This window comes from Furipterus horrens, unplaced genomic scaffold (genome assembly GCF_987537825.1).
Source record: "Furipterus horrens unplaced genomic scaffold, mFurHor1.1.pri manual_scaffold_2, whole genome shotgun sequence".
Taxonomy (NCBI): domain Eukaryota; kingdom Metazoa; phylum Chordata; class Mammalia; order Chiroptera; family Furipteridae; genus Furipterus; species Furipterus horrens.
The window spans coordinates 46,322,743-46,338,080 of NW_028327172.1; the positions used below are offsets into that span (position 1 = coordinate 46,322,743).

Sequence of the window (15,338 nt, forward strand, 5' to 3'; positions counted from 1 at the left end):
TCTCTCAGCAGAGTCTGCTTGTTTAAAGGGCCCCCACGGTCCTAGAATGTCCACAGACCCACCCACTCTGGGAACTACGAACAGGGCAACAGCTAGAGAGGTGCTAGTCCCATATGGGAAGAGGGAGAAGTGCCTAGAAAAGAGGCAAGTGCTGAGCAAGTAACATTGTTCCCTCTCAGACCCCTCCCCCACATACAGGGCCACAACGTGGCAAACATGTTGCCCTTACTGACAAATACCTAAGGCTCCGCCCTTTACGACATACCTGGTGTGACAGTCTACCTAAGACAAGAGGCAAACAAACAAGGGAGCCTGTCAAGATGAGGAGACAGAGAAGTATGGCCCAAAAGAGGGAACGGATCAAGGTTCCAGGGGAAGAACTAAGTGACAAGGAGATAGCCAACCTAACAGATGCAAAATTCCAAACACTGGTGATAAAAATGCTCACAGGCTTGACAGATATGCTTGAGTATGGCAAACGCATAAAAGAAGTGAAGGCTATGTTAAGTGAAACGAAGAAAAATCCACACAAAACCAATGGTAAAGGGGAGGAAACCGGGGTTCAAATCAATGATTTGGAACATAAGGAAGAAAAAACAGTCAACTAGTACAGAATGAGGAAACAAGAATTTTAAAAAATGAGGAGAGGCTTAGGAACCTCTGGGACAACTTTAAGTGTGCCAATATCTGAATCATAGGGGTGCCAGAAGGAGAAGGGGAAGAATAAAAAGTTGAAAGCTTATATGAAACAATAATGAAGGAAAACTTCCCATATTTGGCAAAGGAAATAGGCATACAAGTCCAGGAAGCACAGAGAGTCCCAAACAAGCTAGACCCAAGGAAGACCACACCAAGACACATCATAATGAAAATGCCAAAGGTTCAAGATAAAAAGAGAATCTTAAAAGCAGCAAGAGAAGAGCAGAGAGTTACCTACAGGGGTGCCTATAAGACTATCATCTGATTTCTCAAAAGAAAGTTTGCAGGCAAGAAGGGATGGGCAAGAAGTATTCAAGGTGATAAAAAGCAAGGACCTACAACCAAGATTACTGTATCCAGCAAAGCTATCATTTAGAATGGAAGGGCAGATAAAGTACTTTCCAGACAAGGTAAAGCTAAAGGAGTTTATCATCACCAAGTCATTATTATATGAAATGTTAAAGGGACTTATTTAAGAAAAAGAAGATCAAAACTATGAACATTAAAATGACAGCAAACTCACAACTATCGACAACTGAATCTAAAAAATGAAAACAAAATCCAACTAAGCAAACCAGAGTAGGAAGAGATCATAGGTATAGGGATCATTTGGAGGGTTATCAGCTAGGAGGGGGAAGGGGTAGAAATGTGGAAATGGTGCAGGGATTAAGAAGTGTAATTTGTTGGTACAAAATAGACAAGGGAAAGTTAAGAATAATATAGGAAAAACAATAAATAAATCAAAATTTAAATATATATATAAATATATATGGCTGGCTTTGCACCCGACTCTGCAGACTCGTGAATAACTGCCTCACTTAGCTGCTGAAGTCCTGTGTCCTGGTGTTTTACTGTGAGCCTTTCTCACACCCCTCAGGTACCGTACCTTTGCCTTTCCCTCTCCTAAGCTCCAAGGGCCTTTCTTTTGCTTCTGTAACTTGTTTCCTGAGCCTGTGCAACCCAGCTGGCTCACTTCTACTACCTCTGTAACTTTCTAAATAAACTTTCTCTTATCATTTGAGTTCTTGGCTCAGGATTCTTCACTGAAACCAAGAGCCGAGGTCCAATTTTGCTTCCAACACCACCAGTAACACTTCCAAAAGAAGGATCTGTCTTCAGACCCTCCACCACTGCCTGGCAATGACCTCACTCAAATGAAGACAAAGTTCCTTGCCCTGTGCTCAAGCCTCCCCATAAAAGCCCCACTGGCTGTATGCCTCTGTTTATCTTGGGGTGGCAGCCTGGTTCTAAGGAACATTGCAGTTTGGGGTGCAGCAGACCTGATGTGGAGCCCCGTGCATAGTGTGTGGGCAAAGGGTTTTGCAATCAAGTAGTCTGTGATGAGGTAACAGACCCACAGAGGGAAAAGATTGGCCCAGAGTCAAGAGCGAGGACACTGCCCGGGCACCTTATCTTCCTCCTACTCCACCCTGCCTCCCCAGGAGACTCGGAAATCAAACCTACATTCTACGATAAGAAAAAGCTTTTTAAAGGATGAGCAATAACGAAGCTATTAAGATAACCAGTGACTAGACAGAAAAACGAGCCCTGGCTGGTTTGGCTCAGTGGATTGAGCGTCGGCCTGCGAGCTAAGTGTCGCTGGTTCGATCTTCCAGTCAGGGCACATCAGAGAAGGAAAACTCTGACTCCAAAAAACCTCCGCTGCCTTGCGGCATACCTCTTCAGGGCAAAGGCTAAGGGAGTAAACCCCGACAGAAAATCCGGAGCCGGAGTCCCTAAGGCGGTTTGACGTTGTAGTCAACACCGGCAACTCCTGCGGCGCACCTGAAGCCAAGCTGTATTGACTCCGTCTTTCCCTTGGACCCTTCAGCTGCGAAGAGAGGGGGGGTCTGCTGCATGGGCAACAGCAGACCCTCCATATCACCCTGCCCAGGCTCTGTAGCTTCAGCGTCATTGCAAGATGTCGATTCAACACGGGAGGAGACAGATACGATGTCACTCCCGAGTCGGACTGCACAGCCATTCTCGGCGGTGCAGATAGACTCTTAAGAAGCTACACCATCGTCTCTCGAGACGGACGGCTGCCAACGATGTATATAGGAAAGGGTGAAGCCAAAGAACTTATATGCATGACCCATGGACATGAACTAAGCGGGGGTGGATTGTTGGAGGGGGTTACTGGGCAGAGGGGAGCAAAGGGAAAAAAACTGGGACTACTATAACAACATAATCAATGAAATATACTTAAAAAAGAAAGAAAAAAAAGAAAAACAACGGATGCTAGTTTCACGAAACTAATAGGCTTGAACTGCCTCTATTTCACCATAGTATGAATTATTAAAAACAACTTTTTTTTAAAGGTACTTACTGGCCCTGGCTGCTGTGGCTCAGTGGATTGAGCGTCGACCTGTGAGCCAAGTGTCCCTGGTTCGATTCCCAGTCAGGGTACATGACTAGGTTACACATCAGGTCCCCAGTTGGGGGTGCAAGTGAGAGGCAACCACACAGTGAAAAAAAATAAAATAAAATAAAAAATAAAAAAGGTACTTACTGATTTCTTATTAGGCTGGCTGCTGTCATACCCTGTGGTAATGTCTCGTACATGCAATACAGCAAATGTCCCACAAAATTTTGGATATTCTTTTGGAGAATCAAAATTGCGAAGCCTTTCAAATATACTTTTGATGGTAGTTGGATCATAACACAAGAAATATGAAGTTTTTGAAATATGATAACCATACCTGCACAAAGATTTAAAGAGTTCAAATCAGATTTCAGATAATTCTTTAGAAAAGTATATATTATAGATAAGCCAATTATAGAATTATGTAGTAAGTAGCAGTCCTTAACTCAGACAATTTTAGTACTTTTTAAAAAGGACTGAGTATTCCTTGAAAACAAATTTAGTGGGACTTACTTCTCATAAACCTTAATAAGCTGCTGTTTCAATGTTATATCCATCGTTTCCAGGTAAGACGCCATCTCGGCAACCACAACGGCTGCACTCACCCCATCTTTATCCAGAACTGCGGTTCCACACAGGAAACCTGAGAATTACGAAAGAAAACTTAAGCCTGCAATAATTTCAACAGTTTTACATTTCTCCAGAAGGACCAATGAATTAAAAGCCTACTAATAATTGGAACCCATTGATACTGAAGGTATTGGGGGGACCTTTAAGTGTCTATTTTTTTCCTAATGAAAAATGAATCTACACGTTTCTGAATGCTCTCTGTTTTTTACCACAACTCAGAATACAAAACCAGAAGACAAAAATTCCTCTCTATGGAATTACTACATTAAAAAAAAAAAATGCTCTCATTTAAATTCAAAGATTTTAATATTTACCACATACCAATAGACTCTTCAAATGCAAAAAGGACTTCTTTCCCATTTTCCAGGAGGTCTTTTATCCTACTTCCAATCCATTTAAAACCTGGTAATGTTTCCTGAAATGCAGAGGAGGTCACTCTTGTTAAGTGACTCTCATAAATACATATTAGAGAAAGCCTGTCACTAAATGCTCTACATAACACTCTCATAGTGATCTTCTGTTATGGTTTTTGGTCCACAAAGATTTATATAGTGGGTAAACATATGTCATAAAGTGCATGAACACACACCATGCCAGGACCAATGACCTACTATTTATCAAGTACAGTAATAGGTGTTTTATACCAAATATAAAACAATATTTACAAGTGGTAATGCATATAGTCACAAAGTAACATATTGTGATCACCTACTATTTATCAGTGCTTACATCATTATCATTTTTAAAAATTTACTTATTGATTTTTGGAGAGGGAGGAGAGAGAGAGAGAGAGAGAGAGAGAGAGAGAGAGAGAGAGAGAGAGAGAGAGAGAGAGAGAGAGAGAGAAACTGGGAGAGGCACATCAATTTGTTTTTTCACTTATTTATGCATTCATTGACTGCTTCTTGTATATGCCCTGAATAGGGATTGAACCCACAACCTTGGCATATTGGGATGATACTCTAACCAACTGAACAATCTGCCAGGGCCATTATTGTTTTCTTTTTAACATTCTCACGCAAGGACAATTTTTCATTGCTTTTAGAGAGGAGGGGAGAGAGGAAGATAGAGAAACAGAGAGAGAAGCTTTGATTGGTTGCCTTCCATACACCCCTGGACCAGGATCATACGCCTCTGTGTCAAGACCAGGGATTGTACCCACAACCCTTCAACCATGGGACAAAGCTCCAACCAACTGAGCCATAGGGGCCAGAGTCCGTTAGCATTTTTAATGCTCACAAAAACTCTGTTGCTGAAACAGGGCCAGAGGTTCAGTAAATTTGCCCAAGATTATGCTGTATATAAGAGATGGAAGCAGGATTCACTTCCACTGCATCTCAGAAACTGTCCTTTAAGCTATATTATAAGGGCTAATATAAGAGTACTTACGAAGATTGTGATTTAGTCCCCTTGAGTCATCAAAGGCCATAAAGCTTTTCAAGGACGCACTTTCAACTTATCACAACATATGCTTGAACCAAGTGTTCTTTACCATAACATCAAGTCCTTTGATAATTAGACTTGAGGACTTTTCATCTGGCGAGCTAGTGTTCCCTTTATAGACATGAACTGTTTTAGAGTCAACAGAAAGAGCATGTGATTCCCAATGACTCTAGAGCGCACCGTTCTAATTCACCTATCTCCTCACTAGAAAATAAAAATAAAAGCCAAAACCATATGCCGCCCGTACTTCCAACAATAAAAACAAGGAAGCTAATTTATAATATTGGCTTTTAGAATCGTTTCTTTTTTCTCTTTGTGCTCATTCTACATTTTCTTACCATAAATAAAAATGATAAAAATGTTAATTTAACATTACTGTAATTCAGAATCTTAGGCTTAAATAAAACATCAATTTCTTCTATTTTGCTATTTGTATTTTAGAAAGCCTGAAGTTGAAAACTATTTCATTAAGACAAGTACAATTTTCTTTTATTCAACCAATTAACATTAAGACCTGCAGCTTGACTGTGGCTCAAGAAAAATGCCCAGAGGTGACATTTTTACTGATGTTTGGCAAAGATGGCAGAGGAAAAGCAACTTAATTGACCTGTAAAAAATGGTCAGTTTAACTGCCTGAGACTCACAAGGGTTAGTGATCTGTGCTGAGAGAGGCATTATTTGTTTTTTTGGATGCAGAATTATGGAATCTTAATTTGCAAGTTAGAAGACTAAAGTTTCTTAAGACTAAACCTGAAGAGCCTAAACAAGTGGTCCATGACACGTACAATTTTTTGGGGTGGAGTTTATCTTACTGATGAGGTCACCAGGAGCCAGATTTTCTCAGTATGAAAACCAGATATTGTTGTATGGAATGATTAACATTAATGCAATTTTTAAAGAAATTTTATCTTAGTTTCTGAAATTCACACATTGGATGAATTTGGCTCAAGTGTCTAAATCATCAAACAGATTAAGTGTTAACAAAATTAGAAAAAAGTGAGAATTAGAAAGGAAATTTTAAAAAGTTAGTTTTAGTGGGGAGACAGATTGAATTTATAGAAATAGGTTTAGAAAAGTAGCACAGAGATATTATCTATTCTTACTTCAAAATGAAATCCTTCTTTAAATGCAATTGCCTTCAAAATTTTGGAAGAGACTGTGGTGGCTAACATATAAATGTTCTTCACATCAGCATTTCTTGATTTATTTTTCTTCCAGCAATCAAACATCCACCACCCAAGCAGAGCTGCCAACTCATTCCCTGTGAAAACTTTCCAATGACCACTGTAGAGAGAATAAAAATTCAAGTCAAGACCTTTACAATTTCTCATTAAATCTGCTTGACCCAAGACCTACAAATTATCATCCTTCACATAGGAAAACCCAGGAACTATTGTATGGAATTCTTGAGAAAACATTTACTACTACTTTTCTAACTGACCAGGGTGAGCTTGGGGTAGAAATGGTAGCAATGTCTTTTGAAAAATTGTTACTTTTATTACCTTAATGAGAAAAAAAGTTAAAAATATGATGTCTTTTCTATGCAAAGACAGTTGTCCCAACATTACAATGGCAAAAATACACAGCCACTAAAAGGACCAACATTAGGAAATGATCACATTGATAAGCATATGTTGTAATATTATGCCATTTAAAAGTTTAATACTTTACACAATATTTAAGGACAGGGAAAATGCTAACAGTACAATGTTAAGTGAAAGATAATCTATATAAAATTATACACAGGGTAGGGCAAAAGTAAGTTCAGTTGTTTGTATGGAAAATAATACAATGACTAATAAATAAATAACACAAGAATTAACTGTTCTGGATACTCACAACTGTAAACCTACTTTTGCCCCTACCCTGTATAGTATGATCACAATCCTGTAAAAACAAATGAATCTTAAATATTTGAGTAGGAAAAACATAGAAAGGAAATGTTAAAATCAACCTAGGTGTTTATTCCTAGATAGTGGGCGTATAGATTTCTTTTTTTAGGATTTTCAACAGATCTATAAGACTTAATATTAAAAACTTTTTTTCAAAATTTAAGCTTTTAATCAAGTAACAGGTTCTACTGACCTCTCCTGAAGTTCTGCCACTGCCAGTCGGTCTGCATCAGGATCTGTGGCTACCACTATCCGGGCATTTTCTTTCTCTGCCAGTCTCAAAGAAAGTTCCTGAAACAGTGAGCCAAAAAGCTGGATTGTATTTAAGATGTTAAGTTCAATGTCAATATTCCTAAATGTAGGCATTATGTTAGTGATAAGAATTTCAGAAGAAATATTGTTCAGCTAAATTTAAAATAAGCCTAGAAGTAGGGATATCTACCATAGAGATTTCAAACAAAACAGAATATATAGCTCCAATAAAATTTAAAGATGTAAACTAAAGTGGTTTCTGCTTTTGTAAGTAGTCTTTAAATTGTCAATGAGTTCTAGTTGATGAAGTTTAATACACTAATAATAATTTAAATATAGAGAAAAAATACCAGCACAGATTCTCCCTCTTCAGGATTTGGGCATTTAACAGTAGAAAAGTCTGGATCGGGATCTTTTTGTTCTGGTACTGGAATTGGAGGCTTAAAACCAAACACTTGAAAGGCCAACTGCACATAGTCATGTCCAACCCCATGAAAAGATGTGTGTACAAATTTCAAGGTGGTCTTTGAGTTTAATTCCCTGTAAAGGAAAATCATCATTCAATCAATCATAAAACTCATTACTTGTGATATAAGTAAAATAAGCTAGAGAAAAAAGCTAAAATCTATTTTGTAAGATAGGGAAAATATACTCAGCCAGCTAGGGAGCTTTGTAGCTATAGTGTTAGCTATTTATGAAATAGTTAATGAAAACATGTAAATAGAGAAGGAAAAATAAAATTTTAGAGAAAATTTCTTGATCTTATATAAAGGGAATTCATATATTTAGCTATACTTTTTCAACAGCTTTATTGAGAGGTAATTAATATACTATACAATGCATCAATTTAAAGTGTATAATTCAATGGCTTTCACTATATTCAGAGTTTTTCAACCATTATCATAATCAGTTTTAGAACATCCTCATCACCCCCAAAAGAAACTCCATACCTCAAAGCTGCCACTCCCTAACCCTCCCACGCCTCCCAACCACAGGTAACCACTAGAGTACTTTGTCTGTTTCTGTCTCCAGATTTGCCTTCTCCGGACATTTCATGTACATGGAATCATACAATATGTACTCCTTGGTGCCTGGTGGCTTCTTTCTTTTAGGATAATCTTTTCAAAGCTTACCATACTGCAGTATGCATCCATAATTCATTTCTTTTTACTGCTGAATAATATTTCGTTGTATGGGATATACCATATTTTATTTATCTCTTCATCAGTTGATGGACACCTGGGTTATTTCCACTTTTTGACTATTATGAACAGTATTATTTAGCTATAATTTTAAATATAATAAATAGCCAATACCTTTTTATCCCTATTTCTTTCCCTTATTTGTTAATCTTATTCTTAGGTAATACTATTCTATATTCCCACTTGGATACCTGTAAAAACAGATCTTGTTTAGATCTTCCATGTATCTCCTACAAATGTCCTGCAGAGGATCTCTCTTCAGTGGACTGGTATCCACTAAATTATCATTCCAGGAACCATTCCAGGGTTCCACACATTCTTCTATACATTTCAGAATTTCTTTATCATGAGGAGATGTGATCTGAGCACCTGTTTCCCAATAAACCTGGATAATAGGTAAATACAGTTATAAATACTTAAAATGCTGGTCAGATATTTTCTTAACTACTGTAGAGATATTTTACTTTATAATCAAGCAGATCAAATTAACTAAATAGAAAATGTCATCACAGAACCAGTTTAATAAATACCAATGTATATTGATGGTAATATTTACGCAGGGACTCTTCAACAAAATGATGACCTATTCTTTCTCTTTTAGAAGTATACTTTAATAAAAATAGGGCACCACTATGACAACATTATAATATGCATATACCACAATATCCAACCATACTCTTATATTAACTAGATACCTAAGATAATCTAAGCAATCATGGAATATCCATAAAACTTAATACTATAAAATTTTAGCATTATAAAGTTGTTCTGTTATATGATAAATAAATTATTTAATTATAAATTATTTAATTATAAATTAAAGTAGAATTTATGTCACACTAAATAAAGTCTGTGAAAGACAATGTTAATTATCCCATATATATTTTAGTATATGTATTTTCAGTACTTAATGAGAATACACTTCATTAAGTTGTCAGTTTGTCAAGTAGTTTGATCAACAATATATTAGGGACAGGTAATAAAAAAGGCAAGAAAAGGTATTTCTCTAATTCACAGGATCTTAAACTTAGAAGGGACTCTGCTTAGAGAATATCTATGCTGACTTCTACCTTGTATATGACATAAATCCCCTCTATTGCATCCTGAATGAAGGAAAGAATATACTTGAATATGTATTAGGTACTAAGTTCTGTGCCAAGCAATATGGTGGACTAGATAACCTGAGAATTCTCACTCTATAAACACCTCAAAATACCAGATAAAGTAGAAAAAGTATTACCTAACATGCATAGCTCAGTCCACAAGAAGGAAAGGGGAAACTCCAGGTTGGGGGAACAAAGGAAAGAATTGAAAACCAGAGTGATAAGGCTGGGAGCTGATGCTGTGGCTGCCTGGGGTTTAGGAACTGTCCATTTATCTGGTTCGAGTTGAGCAAAGGAGGAAATTGGAACTGAGACACCCCTCAGGGGAAATACAGAAAAGAAAAAGTTCTGTCCACTATTACAGAAAGATAATGAGGAAGCATGTCTACTTTTTCTTCAGTTCTGGGTGCTTCAAAACAATTCAGATCTGAGGTCTAAATTAACACAGAAATTGTTCCCAGTCAGTGAAACTCCCAAGGTTCCTGCAGAAATTAAAAGCAAAAAACAAAAACTGCTATGAAGAGATGCTCCCACATTCCAAGCCACAAAATACATTTTATCCACAGGCCCTGAAAGCTCACTGTAAACATTTATAAGAAATGAGAAAAGAATCCTGGCCTTTCTCCCTGCCCAATTTTTCTTGCCTTGTATGTGGACAAGATGCCTAGAGATCTAGTAACCATTTTATGATGACCACACTTGAGGGAAAGCCCCCCTCCCCCGCCTCCAAACGGCAGAGATGCTAGGCCTGACATCGCTGAGCTACAGAACCATCCCAGCAGCCACCTACCTATGGACTTTGGTTAATGTGAGAAAAATTGACTCTTATCAGCTTAAGCCACTTTTCTGGGTTTCCTGAACCTAGAACAGAAAGTACCACTACCTGATATAGTAACAAGAAAAATCCATCCAACAAAATATACCCAGGAATAAAACTTTAAACAAAATACAAAAAATCTATTTAAAGAAAAATTTTAAATGTTACTAAAGGATCCAAAAGAAGTCTTGAAAGAATAGATAGATAAATCCTGTTCATGAATAAGGAGATTTGATAATGTTATAAAAATATTGAAGCTTCCTAAGTTAATCAGCTGCTATAGATGATAAGAATAACAATAGCTAACCTTTATCGAGGATTTATTTAAAGAGCCAGAAACTGCAGTAGTATTTTATATTCATTGTCTCCCTTAATCCTCACTTCCACCCTGTGATGGTGGTTCCATTATTATCTGCAGTTTACAGATGGGGAAACTAAAGCACAGAGAAAATAAATCATTTGCCTGAGGTCACAAAGCTTCTGAGTCCCAGAGGTTTCAAACACAAACCATACTCTTAATTCTACACTGACTATATAAATCCACTTGTACATATGAACAAAGATATATGTAAAAGAACGTTCATTGTAGCACTGTTTATAAGCAGAAGATCAAAAACACATGAAATATTCATCAACAGAGGACTAGCTAAACAAATTAGGATTCATCTATATAGTTTTTTTCTAAATCCAACTTGTTTTTATTTTAGAAAGATGTATTCTAAATTTTTTAAATTTCTTTTTTATTGTTGTTCTATTACAGTTATGCCAATTTCCCCCCCATTGTTCCCCACTGCCTGCTCCCCTCACTCCCACAGACAGTCCCCACCATGTTGTCCACGTCTGTGGGTCATTTATACATGTTGCTTGACTAGCCCATTCCCCTTCTTTACCCCCTTATCCCTCTCCCTGCTCCCCTCTGGTCACTGTCAGTCTATTCCTTGTTTCCATGCCTCTGGTTCTATTTTGCTCGCTTGTTTTTTTTTTTGTTCATTAGGTTCCTGTATTAAGTGAGATCATGTGGTATTTATCTTTCACTGACTGGCTTATTTCAGTAAGCATAATACTCTCCAGTTTCATTCATGCTGTTACAAAAGGTAGGAATCCCTTCTTTTTTTTCTGCTTCATAGTATTCCATTGTGTAAATGGACCAGTTTTTTGATCCACTCATCTACAGATGGAAAGAAGGAAGTAAAACTGTCATTATCTGCATATGACATGATAGCTGTACATAGAAAACCCTATAGGCTCCACCAAAAAACTACTCGACCTAATAATAAGTGAATTTGGCAAAATAGCAGGGTATAAAGTCAATATTCAGAAATTTAAGGCATTTTTGTACATCATCTATATAGATTTTTAAAGACCAGTGAGGCAGACCTATGTATCAATGGATCAATGGAGAGAAGGATCTCAAAGGCTGTTTCATATTGTTGTGTGAAAAAAGCAAGGTGCAGAACACTGTATACAGTACCCTGCCATTCATGGAAAAAAAGGAGGGAATGACAAATGTTTATCTGATTATACACGCACAGAGTATCTTCGGCAGGAAACTAAAATTGGAAACAGTATTTGCTTCTGAAAGAGATTCTGGGGAAAAGAGATGGGAGAGGTAATTTTTATTGTTTAACATTTACACTTTTTACCTTATATTTTAAGAAAAGGAAATGGAAATCTTTGAGAGTTTACTATATGACAAATAGGTTCAAAAGCAATGAATATTAAAACAGACTAAGTCCCTCCACCCATGAGCTTATACTGGGAATGTGGTCAAACAAACAAGTCAACAAACAAAATAATTCATAATAAGGAAAGCAGATAATTGGAGATAGAGGTATGTTCTGTGAAGAAAATAAACAAGATGATCAGAAGGTCACTGAGGGAAGCCACTTCAGATATGGTGACCACGGAAGGTCTCTTCAAGGAAGAAACATTTGGGCAGGAAGCTGAAGTATGAAAATAAGCCAATCTGCAAGATTTGGGGGAAGAGCAATGCAAGCAGAGGAAAAAACAATTACAAAGGATCAGAGGTGGGAGAGGGCTTGGCATACTGGAGGAAGTGGAGGAACAGAATGAAGAGGCAGTGTGACTGGAACGTAGTGAGCACAGGACAGCAATGAATGAATCGAGGTTGAGGAGGTAGGCAGGAGACAGAGTCATATAAGCCCTAAGGTAGGGAGTTTGGATTTTGTTTGAAGAATGAGAAGCCACTGGAGAATTGTAAGAAGCAAAGTAACATGACCTGCTTATATTTTAAAAGATCATCTGTCCAACTGGTGGAGAATGAATTGCGGGGAGAACAATGGAAGCAGGGACGAGACCAGCTAGGATGCTGAAGTTCAGATAGAAGACAATAATGCTTTAGAATGGTGGAGGTAGAAGATATGGACAGAAGTAAATGTATTCAACATACATTGAATATTTTAGATGTGGAATGTGTAGAACCTGTTAGTGGATTAAATGGCAGGAATGAAGGAGGGGTAGTATCAATTTACAGAGATGGGGAGACTGAGAGGATCACATTTGGGTGTGTATGGGGCAGGCTGTGGGGGACTCAAGACTTCTCTTCTGGAGACACTAATTCTGAGATGTCTGCTGACATCCCAGTGGGCAGCAAGTAGGCAGCTAGATTTAGAAGTCTGGAGCTCAGAGAAGATCTGGGCTATTAGCTCTCTTGACAGTTGACCTTTCCCTCCTTGCAACTCTCTTATCCCTTTGGTTTTTATGACACCAAAATTGGTCTTTCTCCTATGTCCAGCACTCCTTCTTTTTCCCTTCTTGTAAAGTTGATATTCTGCAGGGATTCCTTCTGGACTTATTTTTCTACCACATACTATCTCTGGGCTGCTCATCCACGTGGAGTTTCCAAATACTCTTCAATATTCTGATATGTATCGTGACCCAAAAATCTGTAACTTCAGCCCATATTTCTCCCCTGAGAAATAGATCTGTGTATCTAAGTGCATGTAGGATGTGGATATCTGGTTGACCAAATATCTTAAACTTAATATATCCCAAACTAACGTAATCATGCTTCTTTCCTGCCTCTGTGACTGGTAATACTGCCCACTTAGGAGGCCAGGGCCAAAATCTTAGATTACTATTAAATCCTATTTTTTCCTAGAAAAACAACAGAGTTCAGTGTACCTGCAGACCTCCCAAACAAGAAGAAAAACAAGTATAAGATCATGGATTCATCACCCAGGAGCCCCAAACACTGGCTCAATACTGTACTATGCATTTGCTGTTTGCCCCTCCAGGGCCACTCTTCACCCTCCCCCACCCAACTTTCTGTCGTGGTGGCAGACACACCAAGTGGGCCCTGTGGCCACAGGGGTGGAAGGTTAGAGGGAGAGGAGAGTGGCGTCAGGGTACTATTCCTCTGACTCGCTTTCTGCAAACTCCCACTCATTCTTCAAGTTTTTGATACAGTATGATTTTATTTCTGAAATGGTAGAGATGACAGATTTGGGATAGAATGGGGAAATCAAGGGCAGTAAGATATGAGAAGTAAAGAGACCAATAAGGAGACTTGTGTAATGACAGTTCATGTTGAGACATAATAAGGGCCATTAGGGATACATATTCTTTGAGGGATGACCTCAATGTTTTTATCTTCCTGTCCTCAGTGTCTAGCTCTGCTCCTCAGTGTAGAAAATATACTCAGCACTTATTTAAATAAAATAAAAACTACATAAACAAGCAAAGAATAGGAGTCCAAGGTTTACCTTGTATCCATTGTCTTCTTTGCGGTTGTGAGATGCTGTGATCATCACACCTGCAACTGCTTTCAGCTCCTTGACTGCATATGGCTGAAAAAACAGTAACAGAATAATTTCATTTTGCTTTCTGGCTATGCATACATTTGACATCAGAATACCTTTGACTGAGTAACAGGAAAATACATTAAGCTATAAATAGCCTAAAACCTCAACAATCAACTCTGGTTCATGGGGTAGGGCCCATTTCTAAAAGGTCACCAATAACCACCTGTTAGGCTGAACAGTTTTTCCCTCTAGTCTCATTTAACTTAGTCCTATAAATTTTTTTTATTATTTCGTTCATTTAGCAAATATTTAATGAGCACCTACTATATGCCAGATACTCCACTTTACTTTGGAGATATGAGTGGTGGATATAACCATAAAATGTTAAGAGCTGTAAGTAAATTTAGAAATCACCAAATCCTTCATATTTTACACTGAAGTTTATCCTCATAAGGGAGGAGATTCAAGGGTAGAACATGAGCTCTTGCAGTCCACTATGAAAATCTGCATACATACTCTATTATCACATAAAGGTCAACTCACCATCTTTGCTCCCAAAGTTAATTCCTAGAGGTTGGATTTTCCTTTTTCTTTCTAGTAGTTATTATTTTTCTACCTAGGATGTTCCCCCTATTCCTCTACCATTACATCCAGCTTTCTTTCCTCCTGGCCGGGGAGGTATAGACACATGATCTAGTTCTGAGCAGAGTAACCTAGCCCCTGCTGATTTAATTCAGAAACTGGTTCATAACGCAAGCCTTGTCAGAGTCCTTCTCTAAGATGTTTCTGCTGCAGGTAGATAAGGAAACCTGTCCTTTAACTCAAGGTCATGGTGATAAAGGGTGTGAATCTGGGGCTGCTAAAAATAACTTCCCTATCAGCTGTAGCAAATCTACCTCCAATAAGAGAGGAAGGTTTATAAAGCCTTAAAATATATATAAATACTAAAATAAACGTAAGGTTCCTACTTCGTGAATTTTCACCTATTGCGTGGGGGTGGGGGGGGGGGCGGGAGTTGTCTAGAACGTAATACCTGAGATAAGTGAGGGAATACTGTACATTTTTAACCAATAGTAGGTGTAAGAGTGTTCGTATGTTTTTGACAAAAAATTTTAAAGGTTACAGAACAATTCTTCCCATTAATTGTTAAGATCAATTTGCATGGTTTTAT

The 15,338-nt window shown here is 37.9% G+C and overlaps 1 protein-coding gene across 1 annotated transcript in view; it reads right to left on the reverse strand.

The window, feature by feature from the left end:
• The window catches only part of PGM2L1 (phosphoglucomutase 2 like 1), a 52,635-nt gene that overhangs the window by 8,683 nt on the left and 28,614 nt on the right, over positions 1 to 15,338 (reverse strand). The window contains exons 5-12 of the mRNA XM_090265463.1: positions 14,129 to 14,212; positions 8,675 to 8,868; positions 7,632 to 7,821; positions 7,223 to 7,320; positions 6,241 to 6,421; positions 4,016 to 4,109; positions 3,578 to 3,707; positions 3,212 to 3,401 (exon numbers count right to left, since the gene is read on the reverse strand). Coding sequence (XP_090121589.1) covers positions 3,212 to 3,401; positions 3,578 to 3,707; positions 4,016 to 4,109; positions 6,241 to 6,421; positions 7,223 to 7,320; positions 7,632 to 7,821; positions 8,675 to 8,868; positions 14,129 to 14,212 — 1,161 coding nt within the window. The remainder of the gene's footprint in view (positions 1 to 3,211; positions 3,402 to 3,577; positions 3,708 to 4,015; positions 4,110 to 6,240; positions 6,422 to 7,222; positions 7,321 to 7,631; positions 7,822 to 8,674; positions 8,869 to 14,128; positions 14,213 to 15,338) is intronic.